The sequence below is a fragment of the Babylonia areolata genome, chromosome 1 (assembly GCF_041734735.1).
Source record: "Babylonia areolata isolate BAREFJ2019XMU chromosome 1, ASM4173473v1, whole genome shotgun sequence".
NCBI classification, from domain to species: Eukaryota; Metazoa; Mollusca; class Gastropoda; order Neogastropoda; family Buccinidae; genus Babylonia; species Babylonia areolata.
In genome coordinates this window covers 7,879,335-7,901,245 of record NC_134876.1, presented here as the reverse complement: position 1 = coordinate 7,901,245, position 21,911 = coordinate 7,879,335, and the positions used below count along the sequence as shown (strand labels likewise).

Sequence of the window (21,911 nt, the reverse complement as noted above, 5' to 3'; positions counted from 1 at the left end):
TGGAAGAGCATGTGTAATTAAAATGATCTGATTTTCTGAAGTGTAAGATTTTATTTCCCATCAACTGTATGTATGGGTTATCTTGTTGGAATGCAGAATCGAGTTGAAGCATGTTAGTTGACTGCAAAGAACAAATGGAGAAAGGCTCTAATCTTCAGCTGTCAGCTCTGTTTAATAGTCTTTTTACACAGCTCATCTACAGAATGGAATTATATTGGGCTTCTGTCTTGAGCTTCCATCTTTTGGGACATTCTAAAGTGAGGTTCCTCTGACTTAAGAGTTGGATTCCCAGTCTTGGAGGAGTTTTGCTTTTCAGCTGACAAGCTAAAGTTTGCAGGCATGTTGCGTCCACCCATGGTGAACTTGCCTGTTCATTCTTTTCCAACCCTTCCTTTCTCTCTTTCAACACACACACATGCACACACACACACAAACACACATGAAAAGCTTATCCAGTTACACATAAATATGTGCATGTGCTGCCCCATCTCATGTTATCATTCTGATGTGGCTTACCTCATGCCCTACATTCAAAATATATACAACATTGAGGCTCATTTTATTACTGATTTGGCATCAACACTCCAAAGGGATAACTGAACAGTTGTTCTGTGATGCCTGTTCTGAACTTATGCACACTAGTTATTTTACCTGATACCTCTGTTTTGGACAAACTTACTCAAAAAAAGTCAGTGTGTTCCCCAAGGAGGAAGGCTGGTGAAAACTTGCAGCACATTGAAAACCAGAGCTGGTCACCGATGACCTTGGCTCACAATCTGGTTACAGCTGAACAATATCCAGAAGCAAAACACCAGATAATAAAATACCACATTTTGAAGAAGTGTGACTGACAACATGGAAAAAACAGTTGGAATGCTGGACAGAGGGCAAGAAGGTGTTTTCATTGCTGTAGCAGTCGGCCAACATCATTGCAAAGAAACAGGTGGAGAAAAAGTCAAATCAGTAAACTGATTCTGCTTGGTAATATTTTTTTCTTCAGATTCATGGTATGGCAGAATCTGAAATTTGTTGACATTGTCATACAAGAAACTACTTTTCATGCCTTCAGATTTCAGCTGAACATTCTCCCAACAAGCAAGCAACTGAGGAGAGATGGCAAGAGTGGTGAGTTGCAAATTGGTTGTCAGCTAGAAACAGCTCTGTCTGGCTGGTGTCAGTTTGTAGCTGCATGGAATTTCGCTCTTCCCTCACTGAATACTTTATCACTATTTCTCTTTCTCTAGTCAGGGAGGAAGGTGGCAGAATGGTTAAGATACTCCTCTGCATAACAGAGTCTGTGAGTGTCTGGGTTTGAATCCCACTCTCACACATTCTCCCAAGTTAGACTGGAAAATCAAACATCATGTAGTCATTTGGATGAGAAGATAAACTGAGGTCCTGTGTGCAGCACACATGCACTTGGTGCGCTGAAAAAGAACCCATGGCAACGAGAGTCGTCCTCTGACAAAATTCTGTAGAAGAAATCCACAGTGATAGGTACACAAATATATATGCATGCACTCAAGGCCTGATGTTCTCAGCGTTGGGCTATGCTTCTTGTCAGGCATTTGCACAGCAGATGTGTAGCGTACGTATGGATTTGTCCTAATGCAGTGATGTCTCTTCAAGAAACTAAAACCACTGCACAGACAGTACTATGTTCATGATTAGTTACCAGTTGGGATGGAAGAAAGACAGTAGAGGTGGTTTAGGAAGGCCATAACATGCTGATCTGAGCATAATGTATTATTCATGATTTCTGAACAATATTGTGGAATACATATGTAATAAGATAAGCATCAGCACATAGTCAACAAATACATGCACACAACACACACTAATGTCTCATGAAAGTCTGCATGTGTCCATTTACACAAGAGGATTATGAACTTGAACTGGAATCAGACGTTTGTGTGTGTGGAGCGGTGTGTGTGTGTGAGAGAGAGAGGGAATGTCACGTTCATGTTTCACTTGGCTGGATAAGGTGTTTCTTTTAGATGGGCTTTGCAAAGTTCTGGTTTGATCTGAGAGTACCATTCCACAGCTAAAAGTTTTGCATGTGACCTTAAACGCTGATGCAGATTCTTTCGATATTTTTACAACGCTTGACTTTAACCCAAATCATCACGCACAAGATGGAAATGTTATTTTCGCATCAAGGTCTTTTGTATATATTTATCATTATTTTGTTTTTATTAATAATTTTACTTATATTTCTGCATAAAAACCACAGAAGTGTAGTTTTTAAACACAAAGCAGAAAACAAAATTAATGTTCATTATATTCGAAACTCTTAACAATCAGCTCCGCTCGTCTTATGTGTTTTCGACGTCTTCCGTGAAAGTATTTCGAGTAATCAGGATTTCGACAGAAATCAGTGTATAATGACTCATGCAAGTCTAGTTGTCATTATAGATATGTTACATTCGTTGAAACTTAATCGTAAAAACAGTCAAAATATGATAAATTTTCTATAGTCTCTGGTGTTTTCACGGAAGCAGTCACGCAGAAATCAATGTCTTCTTTCGTTTTCATGCCATCGCGAAGGAGCGTGCTTCATGAGCGTTGGGTCAAATCATCATCACTAAGTTTCACACGTATGTTCGTGTTCAAGTTATAACCATGACGGCTAGCAACAAGATGAATGAAATATATGACGCGCTTTCGTCGGAGTCTGTAAAAACATTTGTCGCAGGAGGTAAGGCTTTCCAGTCTGTCTGTCTGTGTGTGTGTGCGCGCGCGTGTGTGTGTGTGTGTGCTTTTGCCACCAAAATTATAGTCCTTATAAGTTAAGTCTTTGTATACAGTGGACGGATTATAAGGGCCAATGCTCCTTGTGTAAGATTTAATGAGCCTTTACTCAAACTAGTACTAATGCTGTGCCATAATCTTAGTGAACTATATTTTGTCACTTATGGCTCAGCAGAACAATGCTTTAAAGTTTGATCTGATGAGTACGTCACTGATCATTGACATCACTTAGTGGCCTAATTGTGATGCAGCCATGTGGTGTTACTTCGGGGCCAACATACACAATCTGTTGCAGTGTAATGAATGTGTGTGTGTGTGTGTGTGTGTGTGTGTGTGTGTTGATGATGGCACAGATGCCTACCAACAGTTATTTACTTTGTTGTTGTCGGAATTTCTTTAGGTCACTTTCACATTGTTGCACAGTTTCATTTCAAATTAGACTGTATTTAACAATTTAATGATGATGTGTGTTTTGGGTAGAAATATTTACAAATAGTGTCCAAAGTCTGATACAGTCTATTCAGAATGTAGTCTCACCTTTTTCTCTTTTTTTTTTTCTTTTTTTAACCTACATCTGTTCCTGTGTTTCTCAGTGTTCAGCTTTCAGAGTACAGAAAGCACACATAACATGACACACTTATATTAGGGATATTAGAGCTACTTGAGCATTTACTCAAATAGTGCTAATGGTAGATAAACTATATTTTGTCACTTATGGCCCCGCAGAACAATGCTTTAAAGTTTGATCTGATGTACGTCACTGATCACTGGCACCTCAGGGTGGCCTAAATGTGGTGGATCCACATATTTTGGGGGGTTAACATACATGTGTTTGGGTAAAATGTTTACACATAAACATAGTGACCAAAGGCTGAATCAGTCCATTCAAAATGTAGTGTTTATATGTGTGTGTGTGTGTTTAATCTTTTTTATGTTATTATTATTACTATTATCAACCTGTCACTGTCAGTTCCTGTGTTTTTCAGTGTTCAGTTTTCAGAGTAAATAAACCACACATGACATGACACATTTATGCTTGGGATGTGAGAGCTACGCGGAAATGCGCTTTTCCATTTCATTGGGGGGGAGGGGGGGGAGTCAGTCAGTTGGATGTGACTGCTGCAAAAAAGCCCCAGAAGCCATTCCTGAGATCTGTGCCAATCTGGAGATAAAAATGGGGAAGGGGTTGAAACTTTGATGTGATCATGACGTCACCAACAATGTCTGTTTCGAACTGGGATCTATAGAAGTACCAAAGATTTATCTCCATTACAAGCAGAAAATGTGTGCTCTTTTTTATACCAGATTTTAGGCTCATAAGTTATATGAAAGGTTGTTTTGTTTTGTTTTGAAACACTGTTCTTTCTTTTGTGTGTTTATCATGTGCCATTAGGGGGGGAAAAAAGGTAATATTGAACTCTGCATGGGTGCTTCCAGCAATAATATTGGGATTGGTAAATATTTCTTTGGTCAGCTTCATTGGGATTTTCCCCTCAAGACCCCCCATTCAGGTGTCACCTTTCCAGCACACAGACAGATAGGTAATGAAATACGAAAAGAATGAAAATGAAAGATACATGTATTGAACTTGAAGGCAAGTACATAAAACAGACATTGGTGTCGGCCTCCTTCCGTCTTGAGAGACCATGGCTGCACCAGAAATGCAGTCACTGCCAGGCATTGCACTTCCTGCTGTGGAAGTAAAACAAAATGAGAATGAAAAAGGGCTGTGTTCAGCAAACTTGTGTGCATTCACAGGCCTGCACATCCACACATATCTCGCATGCACATATGCATGCACATACATATGCATGCATGAACACACACATGCACAAATACACAACACACGTGCACAAACTTGCAGTCCAGTCCTAATGAATGTATCATTTCTTCTCTCTTTTTTTTTTCAGTCCATGGAAAGGAAAGGAAAAAATGATAGGCTTTCCTTTGTGTCTGACTCTCCGATCATTTCTTTCCCTCATTGATTTTGATTACTTTGTATTCATCCTCTCCTGTTTTCACAGATTCTTTGAATAACTTAACAACAGCAAAACATTGCTTTCAGTATGTGGAAGTGTTTAAGCTGAGTGTGGTTTGGGTGTTGACAGGTGTGGAAGGTGTGTCAGTTGATTGTGGTTTGGATGTTGACAGGTGTGGAAGGTGTGTCAGCTGATTGGGGTTTGGATGTTGACAGGTATGGAAGGTGTGTCAGCTGATTGTTGTTTGGATGTTGACAGGTATGGAAGGTGTGTCAGTTGATTATGGTTTGGATGTTGACAGGTGTGGAAGGTATGTCAGCTGATTGTAGTTTGGGTGTTGACAGGTGTGGGAGGTGTGTCAGCTGATTGTGGTTTGGATGTTGACAGGTTTGGGAGGTGTGTCAGCTGATTGTGGTTTGGATGTTGACAGGTGTGGAGGGTGTGTCAGCTGATTGTGGTTTGGATGTTGACATGTGTGGAAGGTGTGTCAGCTGATTGTGATTTGGTTGGCAGGTATGGAAGGTGTGTCAGCTGATTGTGGTTTGGATGTTGGCAGGTGTGGCAGGATGTGTCAGCTGATTGTGGTTTGGATGTTGGCAGGTGTGGAAGGTGTGTCAGCTCATTGCGGTTTGGATGTTGACAGGTGTGGCAGGATGTTGTGCCAAGTCTGCTGTGGCGCCACTGGACCGTGTCAAGATCCTCATGCAAGCTCACAACACACATTACAAAGATCTTGGTGAGTGCTTTCTCTGCCTTTGATGGTCAAACAGTGGAGAGGGTCAATGAATATAGATATTTAGGGACCATCTTAGACAATAAGCTGACTTTTGACAGAAATGTTGATTCCATTCATAAGAAATGTCAATCTAGAATTTTTTGTTTACAGAAGCTTAGAAATGTTGGTATAAATTCAAATATTCTTCAAAGTTATTATCGATGTTGTATCGAGTCCGTGCTTACAGTTTCATTTATGTGCTGGTATGGAAGTTTGGGAGTGAGGAGTAAGCGTGTTTTGAACGATGTCATGAGTGTATGCAGTGAAATTGTGGGAGTGAAACAAGCTAGTATGCAAGAGTTGTATGAAAGTCGAGTGGTTAAAAAAACAGGCAGATAGCAACTGACGACACCCATATTTTAGCAAAGTATTATGAGCTGTTGCCATCAGGACGACACTACAGAACTTTTAAGTTGAAATCCAGAGCTCTGAAGACTTTTATTCCACGTTCAATCCACCTTTTAAATTCTTGAGAACTGTGTGTGTGTGTGTGTGCGCGCGCGCGCACTCTCATGTGAGACGTGTGAAAGTCCGTGCATGATAGGCTGTACCTTGTTCTAGTTGTGGTGTGTGTGTGTGTGTGTGTATGTGTGTGTGTGTGTGTGTGTCTTTACTGAGCTTAAAACGTGACAATTGGTTATAATGAATGTGCAATATGTAGGAAGAATAATGTGCAATATGCAGGATGAATGTACAATGAATATGTCTAATGCTAACGTCCATATTCTAAATATATTTCTGTTTAATAATTACGATGTAATAATTAATTGCAATGTTTTTAAAAGCGAATATGTGAAATGCTTTTATTTCAGAACATATGTTTATTACTCTTGTTTAATCAAGTTATCCGCGTGTGTGGGGTGGGTGGGTGGGGGGGTGCGGTGTGGGTGTGTGCTGATTATCTGGTTGTGGTTTTCCGCAATTCATCTTTATTCTTATCTTATCTGTCTATTATAATCAATGTGCAGTATAGTAGGCAATGTTTATAATTATATTCAAATAATGTTTCTTAATTCTTTCTGTTTTTACATTAAGAATACTAGTTATTACCTGCAGTGTATGAAACGATGTATGTGATGTTTTTTTTTACTTTTTTACATTTGTATCTTCGTAATATTTGTAGGGGCTGTTGTTGGCTTTTACAGTTATGGTCCCCATGTTGTTTACTTGTCTATGTTGTGATAATGCACCTGACCAAATTTCTCCAGTTGGAGATAATAAAGTTATTCTTATCTTATCTTATCTTATCTTATCTTATCTCTCTCTTTCTTTCTGATTTCTCCCTATCTTGTTCTCACTCTTTTCATCCTGTCTTTCATTCTCTCTTGTTTTGTTGGCGTTTTTTGTTTGACAGTCCCCTGTGTGTGTGTGTGTGTGTGTGTGTGTGTGTGTGTGCACGTCTGTGTGCGTGTGTCTCCTCTCTGTGTGTGTCTCTCTTTCCTCTCTCTCCTCTCACTCTCTTTCTGTCTGTCTGTCTTTCTCTCTTTGCGCATCTGTCACTCTGTAGATCCCTCTCTCTCTCTGTGTAGCTGTCTGTGTTTTAGTATGTATGTATGTCTGTGTGTCTGTTTCTTGCACTGTGAACTTTGTTTTGTTCAATGTTTGCTTCATCTGTATTCATTCGTTTATTCTAATGTTTTGTTATGCAATGAAAATATGTTGACGCTTTCACCCATGTCATAAGGACCTCAAGGCTAATGAGATTAAAATGTCAAAGTGTCAGAAGTGTGTGTCTCTCTCTCTCACCATGTGTGTACCAGGGGAAATTTTAGGGGGTTTATTCTTGATGTTCTAAGAGTGGAAATCGGGAAGAGTATTTCAGTTTTTATTCAAAATTCAACTTGGAAAGAAAAACCTTTGGTATTTCAATTCTCAAAGGTCAGGAAACTTTAAAAAATTGGTTGTTGTTTTGTTTTTTCTTTTCTTTTCCTGTTTTTTTTTTTGTTTTTGTTTTTGTTTTGCTACATTCTGTCATCTTTTCTTCCAGCACTTTTTCAGATTTCTTGTGTGGTTTCTCTTACACACAAGAGATTGTTCCCGATCTTTGGGGGGTTTCTTCTTCAGTTCTTGTGTATGCTGAATAATTTTTCTGTTTAATGTAACCAGGAACAGGAAACCTGAGTGGATCCCCTGTGACTGTAGTGGTGGTTACTTGCTTTCATCATGTAGAGCTTTGCCATCAGAAGCAATGTCCCCCTAGAGGAGGAAGTGCAGAGAAGCTGAGCACCCTTTAGTGTTATTAAGAATGCCTTGTCCCTTGACTATGAAATTATTTCGTGTCTTTATAGGCAGGCGCCATGGCAGATCGGTAAACCATTGGATTTCTGATCCAGCGTACACTGGTGGTCAGGGTTCAAGGCCCTGTTTCGGCATGGTGTTGTGTCCTTGGGAAAGGCACTTCACTTTGATTTTCCTCACTCGACCCAGATAAGAATGGGTTCCTGGCTTCGGTTGGAGAAGGTTAAAGTGATGGAAGGAAAGGATTGGGCCATGTCTTCCAGTACTGAGCTAAAGATGATAGACACAGCAGGTATAAATTCACTGCCCTGATGGCCATAAAAGGCTATGGGATATTATCTTGTAACTTTTTGTTGTTGTGTACATAAAGTGAATCTGTATGAAACCCTGTTTAAGTAGGTTGTCTGTGAATTCGTCTTTTAAAAATTTCTTGGTTGGATCTGTTTTCTTGAATAAAAAGCAGGCTGCTTCCTTGCACAGTACACATCAAGCTCCCCCAAGCTCCCTCTCTCTCTCACGCTTTCTCTTGCAACTACTTTTTCATTTCTCCATTTGTCCAGTGAGGTGCAGGCAGCCTCTGGAAACTGTTTTGTTTAAGACTGAAGCACATTTTTGGTGCTGTTGCTGTTGTTGAAAATGTTGTACATGATTATTGCAGGTGTGTATGGTACGTTCAAGGAGGTTCTCACCAAAGAAGGGGCACTGGGACTGTTCAAGGGCAATGGTGTGCAGATGATCAGGATTTTCCCCTATGCTGCCATTCAGTTCACAGCTTTTGAACAATACAAAGATGTGAGGTTTAAAAAAAAATTTTTTTTTATGTTTTTATGTGACAAGATGTTTAGACTGTTCTGAGCTAAATTTAACGTATCAATGATTATTGATGATTTAGTGTTTTGAGTAATTTTTGTAAAACATAAACATGCACATTTGATAAATAAGTGAACTGTTTTATCAGAAGACAAGACAAGAAAGGTTACCATCAGAAATCATTATAGAAAGTCAGTGGGTTGATAACCAGTCAGAATAAGGAGAAAAACACTTCAAAGAATCGTGTTAGAATGTTTGTCACATCCCATTTGGTTAACATGATGAGGATGCCACAGGGTGGGAGCAGGATCATTGTCCTTTGTGGGAGATTCCACTTTTCTTTCTGAAGCTCACTTGCTCGTAAAGCATGATTTTTTTGCAGTGGCTGAAACCTCGCATCCCTAATCACCCTCACCTGGACAGACTGCTTGCTGGGTCTCTGGCTGGTGAGTATCTCTTCGCATTCCAGCTCTGACCCTTTCTCCCAAGTTTGACTGGGAAATCAAACTGAGCACCTAGTCATTCAGATGAGATGATAAACCAAGGTCCTGTGTGCAGCATGCACTTGGTGCACAAAAAAAGAACCCATTGCAACAAAAAGGTTGTCCCCTGGCAAAATCCTATGAAAGAAATCCATTCTGATAGGTGCACAAATATGTAGGCATGCACTTAAGGCCTGATGAAGCGCATTGCAGGCCTCTGCCTAGCAGTTTCAGTTCAGTTTCTCAAGGAGGGGTTACTGTATTGGACACATCCATATACTCTGCACCACAGATATATTTTTACTCTACACCACAGATATATTTATGGTGTAGTGTATATGGATTGGTCTGAATGCAGTGACGCCTCCTTGAGAAACTGAAAAACAGAACAAGTGTATGATGGTCAGTCATGTCCAACTATGACTGCCAAAACAACAGAGGAGGCATCTGCTGTCCTTACTTTTTCTTCTTCTTCGCTCGTGGGCTGCAACTCCCACGTTCACTCAGATGTACACGAGTGGGCTTTTATATATATGACTGATTTTACCCCGCCATGTAGGCAACCATACTCCGTTTTCGGGGGTGTGCATGCTGGGTATGTTCTTGTTTCCATAACCCACTGAACGCTAACATGGATTACAGGATCTTTAACGTGTATTTTATCTTCTGCTTGTGAATACTCACAAAAGGGGTTCAGGCACAAGCAGCTCTGCACATATGTTGACCTGGGAGATCAGAAAATCTCTACCCTTTACCCACCAGGCGCCATTACCGAGACTGGAACCCGGGACCTTAAATTGAAAGTCCAATGCTTTAACCGCTAGTCTATTGCACTCGTCTGCTGTCCTTACTATCTGGGCTAGAATTTGATTATAGTGGAGAGTGTCTTGCCCAAATCATATCCCCACTATTTCAGCCAAGAGGGTTTTAAGACAGACAGTGTTGGGATGGTTCCCAAAGGCCAAATAGCCCCCAAGGCTGCAGCACTAAGAGCCAGTGCAATTTTGCCTTGTTAATTTCAGTCATAGTTCTTCACAAAAGACTAAGCTGTAAATGACTTCCCATTGCAGTGGAGAAAACCATTAATCATACAGTTCTCACTTTGCTATTAGCCCAACTGTAAGCTTATGCCAGTCTCTCTATAGTATTAGACAGCTATATAGGTGTATGTTTTTCAAGTCTTGTTCTATCTTTTATTTTCGAAATTATCAGCTTTCGTACTTTTTCACCATTTTTTTTTCTCTGTGACGTTCTGTCTTTTACCTCTGGTCCTGTGTGGAAGCATCAGCGTTATATCTATTGCTGAGAAGAGTAGATGTTCATTTTTCTCTCTCTCTCTTGTTGTAAATTTGCTGCTTGTCATAACCTTCAAAATTTGTTCTTAATGTAAGTGTTGTACAATAGAGGGTTTGCACACTGCACAAACAGCAATCCTGAGCTGGTCCAGTTTGGAAAGAAAGAAACGAACATGACATCAAGCACCTGTATTTCATAAAAAAAATTTTTTAAAAGACACAGGAGTTTAACAAATAAATAAAAGATACTACCCAGGATGATGTTTTCAGGTGGTGAACCTTTCTTGAACAGACTGTTCAGGAGGTAATAATTTAATTGTTCTTCATGCGGGAGATTGAAGCTGATTTCTGTTCAAGCACAGTGAGACCATTGCTGGGTGTTGCAGGGCTGACTGCGGTTCTTATCACCTACCCCCTGGATGTGGTTCGGTCCCGAGTGGCGTTCCAAGTGAAGGCGGGTCCACTCGAGATGGGGATGAGGGGGATGGTTCGCACGATGCGGCTGACAGAAGGAGGAATGCGACCCTTCTACCGAGGCATTGTGCCTTCCATCATTGGCATGGCGCCCTACTCAGGTGTGTGAGAGTTGCTTTGATTGGTGTTTTTCAGTGTGTGTGTTTGTGTGTGTGTATGTGCATGGAAAGAAGGGGAAAACGGTTATGAGTCATTGTAGAATATTTACCACTCTGACCATTAAGAGCTCACCTTGGCGACATGGTCAAATTCACAGACTGACAACTGGGAGAATGTAGATTCAAGTTCCAACACGAGTGGATGTGGTGGTGTTATGTTTTTTGTTTTGTTTTTCAACCTGTGAACAGCTTTTACCCAGAGCTGAGTATACTGCAGTCTTAAATGGGAAGACTGATAGTTGTCCATGTCTTTTGAATTTGTTTCATTTGTTTAGGCTGAGAGATTTGTTCGCTGATTGAATTAACAAGGCTGGAGAAAAATGAGTTGTGTGTGTCACATGCGTCAGGCATCTTGTTTTACTCTCAATTTAAGACTGGAGAATAATGAGTTGTGTGTGTCACATGCGTCAGGCATCTTCTTTTACTCACAATTTAAGACTGGAGAATAACGAGTTGTGTGTGTCACATGCGTCAGGCATCTTGTTTTACTCTCAATTTAAGACTGGAGAATAATGAGTTGTGTGTGTCACATGCGTCAGGCATCTTGTTTTACTCTCAATTTAGGACTGGAGAATAACGAGTTGTGTGACACCTGTGCCAGGTATCTCATTTTACTCCTTCACGATGATCAAGACGTGGTGTTTGGACAACTACCCGGACATCCTGGGCAAGCCGTGCCCCCAGAACACCGGGGGTCTGGTGCTGGTGGTGCCTGCCAAGCTGGTGTGTGGGGGACTGGCTGGTGCCATGGCTCAGACTGTCTCGTGAGTCCTGCCCTCTCTTCCTTCCTCTTCACTTTGTGTGTGTGTGTCGGGGGGGTGGGGGGTGGTAGGGCGTGTGGGTGTGTGTACGTGTAGTGTGTGGGGCTCTGGCTGGGGCCATGGCTCAGACTGTTTCATTAGTCCTGCCCCCTTCCTTCCTCCACTTGTGTGTGGTTGGTGGGGTGGGGGTTGGGGGGTCTGGCTGGTGCCATGTCTCAGACTGTCTGGTGAGTCCCGCCCCCTTCCTTCCTCTTCACTTGTGTGGGTGTGGGTGGGTGTCTGGTTGGTACCATGTCTCAGACTGTCTTGTGAGTCCCGCCCCCTTCCTCTGCACTTGTGTGTGTGTGATGGGGGTAGTTGGTGCCATGGCTCAGACTTTCTCATTAGTCCTTACCCCTCCTTCCTCTTCACTTTTGTGTGTCTGTGTGTGTGTCCATGTGTGTGTGTGTGTGTTTGTGTGCAACTGTGTGTGTGTGTCCGTGTGTGTGTGTGTGTCTGTATATGTGTTTGTGTGTGTGCGCACATGTTTGTCTGATGCATGTAAGTTTCTGAAAGCTTGGTTAGTGCAAAACCCATCCAGATATGTTTAGGTCAATTCTCCACTGATTTGCTGGACTGGGTTAGTTAAAAAAAAAAAAAAAGAAAAGAAAAAAGAGTTAATGTTGACCCCTGCAAGTTAAGTCTTACTAGGATCTGTCAGTTCCTGATAATGTTTGCTTCACAGTGCTGTGCAGTGGTGTTGTTCTGTGTTATTTCTTTGAACTCTGCATGTGGTGGTAAAACAAACACGTTTTTAGTTGGCTGTAAGTGGTCATTGGGCTCTAAACTCAAAGTATTAGCACTAATAATGATAATGATAACAGTAATGTCAAATCTGCAGTAAGCCAGGCGTGTACATGGAAGTTACTGAATTGGATGCAGTTTCCCATATGTTTGCTTGGTACACAATTTGGAGGAAGAGTACACACAATTTTTTTTTTTTTTTTTTTTTTTTTTGCTGCAAGAATGCACAAAACACAATTTTCGAATAAATAGATCTGTGAATGACAGTGATACATTGAGGTTTAATTGTTTGTCTTTTGCCTGTATGTCAGGTACCCACTGGATGTTGTGAGGCGGCAGTTACAGCTTGGAAAGATGCACAGCGAGATGAAAAGATTTGAAGGGTAAGGTTCTCTTTTCTGTGGGCATAAAAATAGTTTTACTTATCATTATTTTTTTTTATCAGTATGGCGTTGATTCCTGGCATTGGAGCCTGTTTGGCCCGGACAATTCCCATATAGACACCTCTGTTTAGCTCTGCGGCAGTGGTCTTGGATGATTTAACAAACAGAAAATGATTCGTCTTAATGGTTACTGATTCATTCCTTTTTTCCTGTTAATGTTGAGTAAAATTGCATTTGAATATAATCATTGTTGTGATCATAATCAACAACTGAGTCATGAAACAGTTTGCTTAAAAAGCTTGTGAGCAGTCAAACATTACCAAAAAGACAATAAACCTCAAATTCATCAGTCAAAACAAATGGCAGTGCAGAAAGAGTTGTGTCCCTTGTGTCCCTAATTGTTGTGCACAGTGGACTTGGGGGGAAAATGTTTGGACTGCTCAAGATTGAATGCCCAAGATGTGGGGTAGCGCATGTGGATCGGTTTACATGCTTTGACACATCTTTGGGAGGAAGGTGGCAGAATGGTTAAGACGCTACCCTGTTTGTGAGGGTCTGGATTTGATTCCTGCTCTCACCCTTTCTCCCATGTTTGACTGGAACATCAGACTGAGCGTCTAGTGATTCAGATGAGACAAGAAACCAAGATACTATGTGCAGCACACACATTGCACACTGAAAAAGAACCCATGGCAACAAAAGTGTTGTACTGGCAACATTCTGGAGAAGAAATCTACACTGTTATGTACACAAATATATATATGCATGCACTCAAGGCCTGACAAAGCACATTGGGTTATGCAGCTGGTCAGGCATCTGTCCAAACACAGTGACCCCTCCTCCTGAAACTGAAACTGACAAGTCTTTGAAACTGAAACTAACGATGAGCCTTCGTTGCCCTCCACAGTCGCAGCTGGTATGAGATCATGGTGCTGGTGTACCACGACCACGGCATGACCAAGGGCCTGTTCCGGGGCATGAGCATCAACTACCTGCGAATCATGCCCATGGTCGGCATCTCCTTCACCGTCTATGAGATGACGAAGCAGTTTCTGGGCCTGGACACTGGCTTCGACAGATGATGAACGTGGACTGTAGGCATTCCTTCATCCGTGTCAGTCATCACTCTGATCAAAAGATGTTGTGGATGGAGGGTAGCTATCCCTTCATCTGTGTTGGTCATTGCTCTGATCAGAGAATGTTGAAAAGAGAGGGTAAGTATTGCTTCATCTGTGCCAGACATCGCTCTGAATGGACTTCGTATAGGTTTTTGTTCTGAAGCTGTGTTTGTGGAAGCCGAGGAGTCCTTGTAAGTTTCCGTGGTGTGGATCTGGAGCAATCAAAATCACAGCAACAGATTGTAGTTTTTGGCTGGTTTCTTGATTTAGGTGACTGGAGAATGGCAAGAAAACCAAAGACTTTGGGAGATTTGACTGCTCAGGAAACTTTTGTTTCCACAGCGTAGCCTGGCCAAAAAAAAAATCATTTGAAGTGGTACACAGGATGGGTAATATTATAATGTATGACAACACTCATCAACAATGTTTTATTTCAATTCCTGTGGCATGTTGTTTTGTTTTTATGTCATTTTACATTTTTTGGTTTTACCATATATTTTTCTTCCTTTTCTTGTATTCCATCATTGTAAAAATGGTCAATTGTTTTTTTTCTTTTATTGTATTGAATTGTATTACATTTTGTCACAACAGATTTCACTGCATGAAATTCGGGCTGCTCTTCCAAGGGAGCGTTGCTGCAGTGCAGCACCACCATATTTTGTCTGCCTGCCCATGTGTTTGTTTTCCCATCAAAGTGGATTTTTCTACGAAGTTTTGCTGTGGGTTCTTTTACACGTGCTAAGTGCATGCTGCACACGGGACCTCAGTTTATTGTCTCATGCGAATGATGAATACCTTTTCTGCAGACTTCAGTGGAATGACACATCACAAACTTTCTTTCTGAAGTACAGTGATAAGATGTGAATGCTGCTTCATTTGTTTTGTTTTGTCCTTTCTGGTCTGTTTTAGCATGGTTGAACAGTTTCTTTTAAAGCCCTTTTAAGGAAAAAACATTATAAATATTGGAAAAGAAAGGAGACATAAATAGGTGATGTTAGTTTTCATCATCAGAAAATGTGCAGTTTATGTGCACACTGGCAGCAAGAACAGTTTTGTTGTTTGTTTTTGTTGTGTTTGTTTTGCTTTTTGAATGAATGGTTTTATTGCTGGAGGCTGCTGTCTTGATATGTTGAAGTGGAATACATCCTTTGGATTCAATGTCTGTTTATATTTAATGTTTGAGTGAAGGTTTTTCTAAGTATTCCGTAGAATCCCAGAGTTTGTGAGTATGCGTGTTTGCATGCATGTATGAGTTTGTCTGTGTCTGCCTGCTTACATGTATAAGCACATGTGTGTACCTTCATATGTGTGTGTGTGTGTGCTGACTGCTTGTGTGTGCATGCATGAATACATGTACCTTTATGTGTGGGTGTTTGCAAGTGATACAACCATATGTTCATGTCTGTGAAACATATCTTTGTTAGTTATTTTCCTGTGCTTGTGAACGTTGCGGATGACATCTGAATCTGCTATATTTTTAGTAGCATCCATTGATGTAGTATGGATCTCTCCACATGCCAGCAACATGTTTGTGTTGTAATGTATTACAGCTGTTAAAACCAATAAACTGAGCATTCTTTTCTTTTGGAGAGAGATGAAGCCGTGTGAAGCAACAACCTCTCTCGGGTAGATTTTGTGGTGCCAATATCTTACTATCTGTATATCTGTCAGTGGGTGTCTTTGTAACTGTTGATTTGCTTAGGGGTAGTATTAGTTAGGTTATGATCACTTGCACATGGTTTTGTTGTCATTTGATCTTCTGTTTTCAAAAGCATTTTCGGTTAGTTGGAGGAAACTGTCACAATTTGTTGTTTGATATTGCATATCAAGGTTTTCTTTTGAATTGTTGTGGATCCTTGCGCTAGAATGATGGTGGAGCCTAAATTCATAAGAGGGAGTATGCTTGTGTGTTTGTGAGTGCGTGTGTTTGTGAGTGTGTGTATGTATTTGTGAGTGTGTGTGTGTTTGTGAGTGTGTGTGTGTGTGAAATAAATGGCAGGAGGGAAACATTCCTGGAAAAAAATTGTTTGCACCTCGTAAGCACCGATTTTGATCACATTGCACCTTGTCCTCTTTCAGATGGTGGTAATATAGAGAATGTTGAAATACATGATACTCATGGCATTTGTTGCTCGAAACAATCCACACCACAAGTGGTGAATATTTTGCTTTAAACTACATGTCTTTAATGTTCATGGGGTGTTTGTGCTGCATTGTGTCTGTGTGCATGGGTTTGCAAGATATTTCTTTTCACTTGGGTCTTTCCTGAATTTCTGCAGATCAATATAAAGTCTTTCAAAATATCAATAAAATGAAAATGAGATAGGTATTAAAAATAGCCCAGAAGAAAATTGACAGATTGAAATTGTTTTGAAGATTGGTATATTGGTCAATGCATAGATACTGTATTAGATGATCAGTTATTTGTTAATTGATTAATTATTTCTTTATTTATTTATTCATTTATTTATTTACTTGCTTACTATTTTTGAAAACAATATTCCTTAATTTTAGCCCGAGCTCCCAATCAAACCATATAATTATGTGACCTGGTTGAAGACAAAATTTGACAAAAAACAAGAATGCCAGAGAATCGACAGACAGACAGAAAATACGAAAAAACTTAGCCGTATGAAGAGCACAGGAACAGGAGTCATAATGGCTGCCGGAAAAAGAGGGCGCTAGCCAGCGGGACAAAGGGGAGGTTACCTACTTCCGGGAGGTTATCGGCCATAGTACTTTCGTTTTCTCCACATAGGCGGATAGTAGTTTGCACAGGACAGGAATGTCAGACCCCTGCCGGAGTCTGCACTAGTTGGGTCACGGTAAGTATGTTATTTAAACGTAATTTTAGATAGAAAATGTCCTTTTAAAAGAGGGGCACCATCCTCCCAGTGTTTCCATGTTCTCAACCATCAGCCTCTAGTCCTCCCACTTACAGAAGAAAAACAACATCACAAAAATCTTACGATTATTATTGCTGTTGTATGTATGCCTTGTTCCAAATGCAGCGTAGCATTGGTTTTTGAACACTGAAGTTGTCTTGTTTTTGTTTGTGTATATTGATGGACTTTGGATTTGATGTCCTGGTTAATTACACCAACAGGAGGTACAGACTCGGTTCAAGAAATGTTTTTGATTGTGTATGTTGATGGAATTTGGATTTGATGTCCTGGTTTATAAAACCAACAGGAGCTACAGACTCGGTTCAAGAAATGAAAATGATCTGAAAAGTTAACCAACAAAGAATTTTGAAAAAGTAAATACTCGAGCATGGCTGGACATGCATGTATATGTTTATAAATGTATAAAGCTGGGCATGTATGGGTTGTTGTTTTTTTGTGGGTTTTTTTTTTTTCACATTTTGTCATCTCAACTGTTGAAATTTTTCACAGGAATGTGATTTTTTTTCTTCTGCACTGTACATTGCTGGGTACTAGGTGATGGTGCTATGTGTGACATACGTGGTTTAATTGATGGTCTCCATCTTCTCCCTCAACGCTCTCTCCCCCTGCCCCAAACTCACCTCTTTCTCTGTTGTACAGACTGATGAGTCAGATTTTTGTTACTGATACCCCAGAACAGTCATAGTGACTTTCCATTGTTTGCCAGTTGTACGAACAACGTTGGGTAGTTTTTTGGGTTTTTTTTAGCGTCTTGGAAATGGCTGTCTTTCTGGCTGCTAGAAAGATGAGTTTGTATGTAAATATGTTGTACAGCTCATGCGACAATGAAAACTTACTTATTATATGCAATTTGATAACCAGGCCATTGATTGTAATTTGTCTGACTGATATTCACAGCATGTTTTCACAAACTGAAAAGAAAAAAAAAAGACAATGACAAAAACGTCAATGTTGATAATAATAAAAATAATGATAGTAATACTAATAATAATGATAATGATGATGATATTTAGTAATACTAATAATAATGATAATGATGATGATATTGTATTGTAATACTCTTTTGTCGCAAATTATTTTTCTGGTAAAATTCAGGCTGCTCTTCCCAGGTAGAGTGCATTGCTACACTGAGTGCGCCACCCATTTTAAAAAAGGAAAAAAAAATCTGCCTGCAATAGTATTTCTTTTATCGAAATGGATTCTGGATTTTTCTGCAGAATTTTGCTATTAACCGTAAGCAATGGTACATTCTGGTAAAGGGATAGTCATTAATTTTAGCTTGAATTATTATTGTAATTTGTCTTGTAGCTGTAATTAGATTTACTGTTACTTATGTTACAGTATCCTCCTCATTATCATCATTATGATCATCATGTAGTAAATTTGACTAGAGATGAATTAGTTTAGTTTTTGTGACACTGATACAGTAAATGAATACATCCATACATATAGAAGTATGGTATAGATAATTTAGAAAGCAAAATTTGTATACAAAAAAATCAATAAAAAAAGAAAAAAATCATTGTGCTCCATTAAGATTTTCTAAAATGCAGGTTGTTCACTATTGAAATAAAACATTGTTTCAAAAGATTTAAAAAAAAAAAAAAAAAAAAAGAGAGAGAGAGAAAGAAAAGAGTGGACACTGTTTAATCTGAAATACTTGGTTTTGATTCTGAGTTATTGTTAACATATCAAGGCACTTTATCAATTCCTCAGGATTTTTTAAAGCCTGTTTAAATGCAGCCAGCTCTGACTGTGAGCAGCTTTTTTTTCAATACCAATTCAAGTGAGTATGACTTAGAGACAGAGAGAATGAGTGAGAGAAATAGAGAGAAAAAGGTTATGAAGGGAATTACGACATGTCACATACATGTAAAACATCACCCTTTTTTATTGATCCTTGTGATGTCGTTCATGATGGATTGTTACTGTTGTTCGTAGCAGAATCTTTCACAAAATGTTAGAATGATGAAGTGGTTTGTAGGTTGCACTGTTCATCACAGCATGGTCCCAGTGCTTTTATCAGTAGTATATATTCCAGTTTTATGTTTAACATGGTTGAATTCTTTATTGAATTCGGCAATCCTGATATGGCTCTATAAGCAACAGTGTCAAATGTCATCTGTAGTAAATACAAGTTCATAGTTTGCACAGGACAGGAATGTCAGACCCCTGCCGGCGTCTGCACTAGTTGGGTCACGGTAAGTATGTTATTTAAACGTAATTTTAGATAGAAAATTTCCATTCATAACAAATGCATTTTCTGTGTTGTTTGCTGTGTTGAAATCCCTGTCTCCAAGAGAAAACATCCGAGCTAGTGCATGTGGGAGGAGAGGGCGAGGGGATTTGAGCAAAATGAGATGAATTGGGTCGTGAAAACCCTCGTCACAGAATGGTTGTGGTGTGTTGAACGATTGGATTTTTGTACGGAATGTTTTTTACAAACGGCGCTGTATGTGCACATTATTTCTCTTCACAGTCATGTTGGAGCAGGACTTTCAGCGGAAGCTGGCACAAAGATTGTTTTGGGGAACTGGTTGCCAGACTGGTTTCTTGGCAGTTAATCGGTTCTTTGTTCTCTTTCTCTTTCTTTGGTGTGTGAGACATATTGTTATTGTGCTGTTTAAGATGATTTAAAGATAATGCAGAAGATGATTAATGTATTGCTTATCCATGCCAACCATGTGCTACCCATCTCTTTTAAAACAGTCTTTCATGTAGTCTGTGGAGAAGGGTTTGTTTGTGTGTGTGTGTGTGTGTGTGTGTGTGTGTGAGAGAGAGAGAGAGAGAGAGAGAGTGGATAGGAGGGTGAATGAGAGTTTTTCCAATCATGTTCAGTTGATTTGAGACATGAACCTTCCAATATGAATTTTATTTATCTGTGTGTGTGTGTGTGCTTGTTTGAGTATATATATATATGTGTGTGTGTGTGTGTAGTAAGATTTAAGTGTGTGATTGACCACAAAGAAAATGCATTTTGTTTAGTAACGAAGTGATGACATTTGGTGTTGGATGGTTGAAATATTCTGAGGATGCAGTTTTTTCTGTGTGTGTCTGTGTCATATTGTAGCTTGATTATGGGGGAAACAGGGACTGCATTTAGAAGTGATGGTGGTCATGAGACCTGTCTAGAATTATTTGTATTAAAATTAATTGTATGTGTGTGTGTGTGGAGGGGGGGGGTGGGGCATAAGGTTTAAGTTTGTGACTGACCACAATGAAATTGTGTTTTGATTAGCAAACAATTGATGACATTCAATGTTGGATGGTTGGAATATTCTGAGGATGCATTTAGTTTTTCTGAGTCTGTGTCTTAGTTACAGCTTGGTTATGGGGGATAAGGGAATGTCATTTAGAAGTGATTGTGGTTGAGACCTGATTAGAATTATTCGTATTGAAATATTATTTCTGCGTTTCTATGTGTGTTTGTGTGTGTGCACATGCGTGTATGGGTGTGTATGTGTGTGTGTGTGTGTGTGCTGCACCGGATGGAGTATATTTCCTCATCATCATCATATGCAGGGATGAGTGTTCACCAAACACGTCCCCAAGACAGTCACTTTGCAATATCAGGACAATCACATGAGTGGCATTGATTAGAAGAACAGTTATCGTCACCGTTTACCAACCTGTGACTGACTGGTGCATGAGCACTTTACAGCAAAATTGACTTGCGCATGAAAACTTCACAACAAAATCATGTTTCGGCACACCTGGTAAGGTAACTCACTCAGTACGGCCAGTCATCTATTCTCCTCTACACAGACCCCTCGGATGTCCAGTGGGTGTCTGAATGACCCAACCTTTAGCTTCCGTCGTCAGAACTGTGGTATTCTTTGTCAACATTCACCTCTTCTGTATAAGAGCGTTCCGCTTGTAATATTTTGATGATGGTAATTGGGATGAAACGCTGTTAACGTCGTCTCTTTCGCTGTTCGTATGGAGAGAGTTAAGGGTGGAGATTTTTTTCCGATCTCCCAGGTCAACATGTGTTCAGATCTGCTGATTGTTCCTGATCCCCCCCCTCGTGTGTGTACACATGCAGAACATCAAAGATCCTGTAATCCATGTCAGCGTTCGGTGGGTTATGGAAACAAGAACATACCCAGCATGCACGCCCCCAAAAATGGAGTGTGGCTGCATACATGGTGTTTTAAAAACGGTCATACACGTAAAAGCCCACTTGTACATACTAATTTTATGAACGTAGGAGTTGCAGCCCATGAACAAAAATGATCAGGAAGACTAATTGAAGTTTTCTGCTTTCTTTGAGCAAATGAAAAAATTGACTATGGAGATAAATATACTTGTTTCCCATTCCCCCCATTTTAAATAAAAGCCCAATTGTAGGGTAAATGTTGTGTACAAAAATCCATCGCAGTTCGCCTAGCTTTCATTTTAAGGTTGTAAATGTTGGCAATATTCACACCCTTCAAATATCAATGTGTGTCAGGGAAAACGAGGGAGTTATAAAATGGCCCAGAGGATTTAAACTGGCCTTGGCAAAACTGTACACTGCCTATAAAGTAGCCCAGGCCAGTTATGCCCGGAGTATATTCTGGCCCTGGCCAGTTTATACGGGGTATATTCTGGCCCTGGCCAGTTTATATTGTGGACAAGGCCAGTTTATACGGGGTATATTCTGGCCCTGGCCAGTTTATATTGTGGACAGGGTATACAGGCCTGTCACACCGAGACAGTCCCACTCACACAGCTGTAAAAGATTCGGCTGCAAACCAGCCAGCGCGGAAACGCAAAGACTGCTCTCGAGATCGTTATTTCCGCGATTTGGATCCGGTGGCAAATGTCGGCTTGAATGATCACAAAGACGACATTTGCCACCGGAAGGATATTTGAACTCGTGACCTTAATGACAGGAAATCCAACATCAAACAAACACTGAGCAACAGAACGAAACCTAGCGAACGGTGGTGTGTGTGTGTGTGTGTTCGAACGTGTCAGTGTGAGTTTCTTTGCATAGTGTGCGTGCGCGCGCTA

The 21,911-nt window shown here is 40.2% G+C and overlaps 1 protein-coding gene across 2 annotated transcripts; it reads left to right on the top strand.

The window, feature by feature from the left end:
• The first annotated feature begins 2,318 nt into the window (after nt 1-2,318).
• LOC143275734 (solute carrier family 25 member 16-like) lies at nt 2,319-20,332 on the top strand. Of its 2 annotated transcripts, XR_013053469.1 has the most exons (9): nt 2,319-2,698; nt 5,374-5,466; nt 8,402-8,535; nt 8,936-8,999; nt 10,717-10,905; nt 11,564-11,726; nt 12,818-12,889; nt 13,797-17,116; nt 17,203-20,332. XR_013053469.1 is itself a non-coding variant. In XM_076580046.1 (8 exons), the coding sequence occupies exons 1-8, from the start codon at nt 2,623-2,625 to the stop codon at nt 13,969-13,971; spliced, it is 966 nt and encodes a 321-aa protein (XP_076436161.1). In that variant the 5' UTR covers nt 2,319-2,622; the 3' UTR covers nt 13,972-20,332. The 2 variants fall into 2 exon arrangements, 1 of the variants encoding a protein (XP_076436161.1); XM_076580046.1 differs by having other exon boundaries at nt 13,797-20,332.
• The last annotated feature ends 1,579 nt before the right edge of the window (nt 20,333-21,911 follow it).